This window comes from Physeter macrocephalus, chromosome 20 (genome assembly GCF_002837175.3).
Source record: "Physeter macrocephalus isolate SW-GA chromosome 20, ASM283717v5, whole genome shotgun sequence".
Classification (NCBI taxonomy): domain Eukaryota; kingdom Metazoa; phylum Chordata; class Mammalia; order Artiodactyla; family Physeteridae; genus Physeter; species Physeter macrocephalus.
The window spans coordinates 84,182,746-84,187,229 of NC_041233.1; the positions used below are offsets into that span (position 1 = coordinate 84,182,746).

At 72.4% G+C, this 4,484-nt stretch overlaps 1 protein-coding gene across 1 annotated transcript; it reads right to left on the minus strand.

Moving 5' to 3' along the window:
• Positions 1 to 251: 251 nt before the first annotated feature.
• Positions 252 to 1,855, minus strand: NKX6-2 (NK6 homeobox 2). The gene is made up of 3 exons (XM_024121153.2): positions 1,051 to 1,855; positions 788 to 960; positions 252 to 506 (listed from the first exon to the last, which is right to left on the minus strand). The coding sequence occupies exons 1-3, from the start codon at positions 1,853 to 1,855 to the stop codon at positions 252 to 254; spliced, it is 1,233 nt and encodes a 410-aa protein (XP_023976921.2).
• Positions 1,856 to 4,484: the final 2,629 nt, after the last annotated feature.

Sequence of the window (4,484 nt, forward strand, 5' to 3'; positions counted from 1 at the left end):
ACGTGTTAAATAATTTATTGATTATACAAAGTGATTCCTCTCCGGCCGCGCGGCAGCGGCGGTCCCGATCCCGCGCCCACGCCGAGGCCAGGGGCGCGGGCGCTCTGGGGTCCCCGCACGCCGAGCCCGAGCCAGGCCGCTTCATAACTTATCCGGTAAAAATATATATATACACACTCCGGCGCGGGCGGCTGGCGAGGGGCGCCGGCCCGCGTCCCGTACCCTGGCTGTCCGGCCTTGCCGCCGCGTCCTCACGAGGCGTCCCCCGCGCCGCCGCCGCACGGGCTGACCAGCGCCAAGTTCGAGGGTTTGTGCTTCTTAAGCAGCCGCGTGATCTTCTCATCGTCCGAGTTGGGGTCCAGGGGCCGGTTGTACTCGTCGTCGTCCTCCGCGTCCGAGCCGCCCACCTTCAGCTTCTCGGCGTCCGAGTCCTGCTTCTTCTTGGCCGACGCCATCTCCGCGGCGTGCCGCTTGCGCCACTTTGTCCGCCGGTTCTGGAACCACACCTGGGGTGGAGGGCGCCCATCAGGCGGCGCCTCCCGGAGCACCCGGCCCGCGGCAGCTTGGCCCCTCGGAGGCCCGGCCGGAGGCGCCGCCGGCCGCGCGGACGCGGGGGACGCCCGAGGCCACCCCTCTGCCCGGGCCCGGCCGCAGGGCTGGCTGGGCGCCCCCGGGACCGAGGCCGAGGCCGGCGGCCGCTCGCAGACCGTTCGCAGGACGCGGGGGAGCGGGTGGGCCTCGGCGCAGCGGGACCCGCGGGGGGCCGCCCGGGCCGCAGCCGCCTCACCTTGACTTGGCTCTCGGTCATGCCCAGGGAGTAGGCGAGGCGCGCGCGCTCCGGCCCCGCCAGGTACTTGGTCTGCTCGAAAGTCTTCTCCAGCGCGAAGATCTGCTGGCCCGAGAAGGTCGGCCGCGAGTGCTTCTTCTTGCCGTCCTTGTCCAGGACCCCGCTGGCCTGGGCTGCAAAGGAGGGCGGGTGAGCGCGGCCGGCGGCCCCGCGCCCCCGCCCGCCCCGCCGCCCCACGCCGAATCCGCGCGAGGGCCACTTACCCGGGCCGGCCAGGCGCGGGTCCCTCCAGGGCGAGCCCTGCACCACGCCGGGCCAGAAGATTGGCGGGCGCCCGGGGAGCTCGGCCAGAGGCTTGGGGTAGCCGCGCGCCACGGCGGCCGCGGGCCCGAAGTAGACGCCGGCCGACGAGGCGAGCCCACTGAGACGGGGCAGGCCGCCCAGGAGGCCGCCGCCCGCCGCGCCCACGGGCCGCCCCAGGATGTCGCTGATGCCGTGCGGGGTGCCGAGCGGCAGCTGCGCGCCCAGGCCGCCCAGCGCGGGCGCCTTGAAGCCGGCCGGGCCCTGCAGCGCGTACGGGAACAGCGACGTCTTCATCTCGGCCATGTTGTGTAGCGCGGCCAGCGGCGCGCTGCTCAGCACGAACGCGCCCGGGCGGTTAGCGTCCATGGGCGCCGCCGCCGCCGGCCCGGGCGCCCATCCGGGCCCCGCCGCCGCCGCCCGCGCCCGCCGGCCCGGGAAGTTTGCGCGCGACCCGGGCGGGCGCCGGCTGCAGCGGGGGCTCGGGGCGCGGGCGCCGACGGCGCGGATGGCGGGCGCGAGGGCGGGCGGCGGCTCCGGCGCGGGGTGGGCGGCGGCGGCGGCGGGGGTCCTCCGCGCTGCGGCGCTGGCGGCTCCGGGGCCGGTCCGAGCGGCGCCGCGCCGCGCGGGCCGGACGCGCTGATAACCGCGGGGCCCCCAGGCGGCGCGCGTGCTGATTGGCTGCCGGCGACCGCGGCCCGGCCATTGGCCAGCGCCCCCGCCGTCTGCGCGCGCCCCCGCTGGCCGCGCACTCCATGAAGGGCCCATTAGCCCGGCAGGTGCCTCCCGGGCTGTAAATTTGCCCACTGATTTATCTCCCCGGGGACGAAATAAATCCCGTTGGATGGGAGTTTAGTTAGGCAAAGGTTTTAGTGGGAAATCAGGAAAAAATACGAGAACATATTTTATCACCGAAAGAATGCAGATTTGAGGATCCACTTGGCACACTCCGTGCGCCCCATTCGGTGAAGAGACACAGGCGGGAGTGCGCGGGGATTCAGCAGGCACCTTCGGGGTCACAGTCCGCGCCCCGCCTTGCGGCTTCCCGGCCGCCCCGGGCTCAGGTCTGAGAGAGGAACGAAAACATTTCCGGGAACATTCTCCTCTGGGATGCAGAAGGGCGGAAGAAGCGGGACGTCAGAGTCCGCGGGCCGAATGCGCGACTTGGCCCGCGAGAACCTGCTCTGGTTTCACCAACCAATGGCTGGCGCCGTGGCGAGGCCTGTCCCGGGGCCACACGCGAGGCTGCCGAGTCGCGCGCGCTGCCGGAGGGGCGGTTCCCGGTCCCCGCCCTGCCCGCGGGACTGTACACTGCCGGGTCAGGGCGCGGGGACCGCCCGGGCCTCCCGGTCAGGCGTTTCCCTGCCGCGAAGTCGCAGCTTGTTCCCGGGAGGCAACCTGAGTCCGGAGCTTGGACGTGGGCGCCCCGACCTAGGGCACAGCCGTTCCCTCGTGAAGCGCGGCCCGAGCCGGCGGTCGGGGACCCTAGCAGGCGCAGAGTCCCGGTCCCAAGGCGTGCGGGGCCACGCTCAGGGCCTTAACGTGGCTGTGCGCCCGAAGTGCAGCCAGCGGGCAGAAGCGTGGCCTTTTGACGGCCACGCAGGGCCCATGGTGTCCTCCTCTGGGTGGAAAAGCCTCCCGCCCCCTGGAACTGCTGTGCGGGTTCAAATAAGATCGCAGTGGACAGCGGGCGCCGGCGGAGAGCCAGTGCTGAGTACAGTTCTGGACGTCGCCTCCTTGGTTCTCTTGGGTGGTGTCACATAGCAATTGCTAAGTGGCGGCTATTATTATTCGCTGCCTGCTGGGAACGTGACGGGAACGTGTGCGAACCGACGGCTGCAGTTTCGTAGCTGGGCGGCGGGGTGCGCCAGGCCGGCCTCTCTCGGGCCTGGTGCGGTCGGTTAGCAACGACGTTCCCGTTTCACCCCGGCCGCCAGGGTTTCTGTGGCGCGGACGAAGGCGACCCTCTCGGCTCTGTGCAGGGACCCAGCGTCCGCTGGCACTGAGACCTTTGGCGGGGGGGGGTCCATTTTCGTTTTGTGCCGTTAGCTTTCGGGTCTTGGCGCTGAGAGTCCTTACGCCAGATCGCCGCTCAGAAAGCCATTGGCCGCCGGGGCTGGGCGGACGTTCGGTGGCCGCCCCTGCCCGCGTGTGCGCGCACCGTGCTGTCGCGGGCGGCGCGCCGTGGCGCGTGGTGCCCCCGGCTTCGTGCGCGGTGCAGTCCGCGCGCATGGGAATTTCTCTCTTCCCGCTTCCTCGGCCGGGGCCGCACTCGCGGGATCCGGGTGTGGCTGCCCCGCAGGCGATCGGCACCTGCGGAGCCAGGCCCGGGACACCTAACGAGCGCTCACCTCTCGCATTCCCCCGCTACCTACGGGCGGCCAGGCCCCGAGACCCGCCCCGGGCCTCGCTTGAGCCCCACCGCCTCGGGCACAGCGTAGGTGCTCCCCGAGAGCCCAGCCGCAGGGAGGATCCTTCCCAGCAGGGTTCGGGGCCCTCTGGGCTCCTCGGAGGCGGCTAACGGGGTGGCCAAGGCTCGGGCTCGGAGGGGGTGGCTGTTCCTGGCTTGGGGGCGGGGCCAGAGGAGGCGGGGCGGGGCCAAGTGAGAGGGGCGGGGCCGGTTCCCTACTCCCGGCACCAAGGGGCCGACTCTGCGCAGCTGTGGCCCGACAGTCCTCTGGGGCGGGCCGGGAGTGGCGCGCCCGGACGGGACGACAGGGCGCACTATCCTCCCTGCGACTCTGCCTCGGTGGCAGGAGGAACACTGCAGCTCTGGGCGCCGCGCTGTGGCTCCTCGAGCACCCGGGCTGGGGCCTCCGCAGCCCTTTTCACCGCTGAGGAAACAGACACCCCGAGTCGCTGCCCTGCGCCCCGGGTCTGTCTGCGCCGCCGGGACCTCCCTGGACTGCGGCCGGAATGCTTGGGGAATGCTTGGGGTCGCGAGTGGGGCTGCTTCTCCCCTGGCCGCAGCGTGCTCGGCTCTCCAGGGAGCCAGTGGCCCTGGGTGCAGGATGGGGGGCCGGAGTGCGGTTTGGAGGGCCCAGAGAGGACTGGGGCGCCGGGGGTGCGGGGTGAGGGCGGCCTCTTGTCCATGCTCTGGCGGTGGGTGTCTCGGTGCCCTCCCCATGCGCCCTGTCCTGCCCGGCGCGCGGGGGTTCCCAAGCCCCGGACGCAGCCCCCCAACCCCCCACCACGGCACGGGACGCCCTCCCCCAGTGCCCCAGTGCCCCAGTCCCGGGTGTGTAGGCTTGTCAACTTGCTCGACTTGCCTGCCCGCCATCTCTGGGCGCTCCGCGGCTGCGCCCCTCCACCTCTACCCGGCTCGCCCGCCACGCCCTCCTCCTGCGCTCCCGGGAGCCGCCCCCTGGGTAGGATCAAGGGAAACGCCCCCTCCTCC

Excerpts from the sequence above, each read along its gene's own strand:
- NKX6-2 (XM_024121153.2), bottom strand. The coding sequence starts at position 1,855 with ATGGGCCCTTCATGGAGTGCGCGGCCAGCGGGGGCGCGCGCAGACGGC. Across the intron at positions 961-1,050 it reads CCCGCGCCTGGCCGGCCCGG|CCCAGGCCAGCGGGGTCCTG; the intron begins GTAAGTGGCCCT and ends CCTCCTTTGCAG. Across the intron at positions 507-787 it reads TGACCGAGAGCCAAGTCAAG|GTGTGGTTCCAGAACCGGCG; the intron begins GTGAGGCGGCTG and ends CCTCCACCCCAG.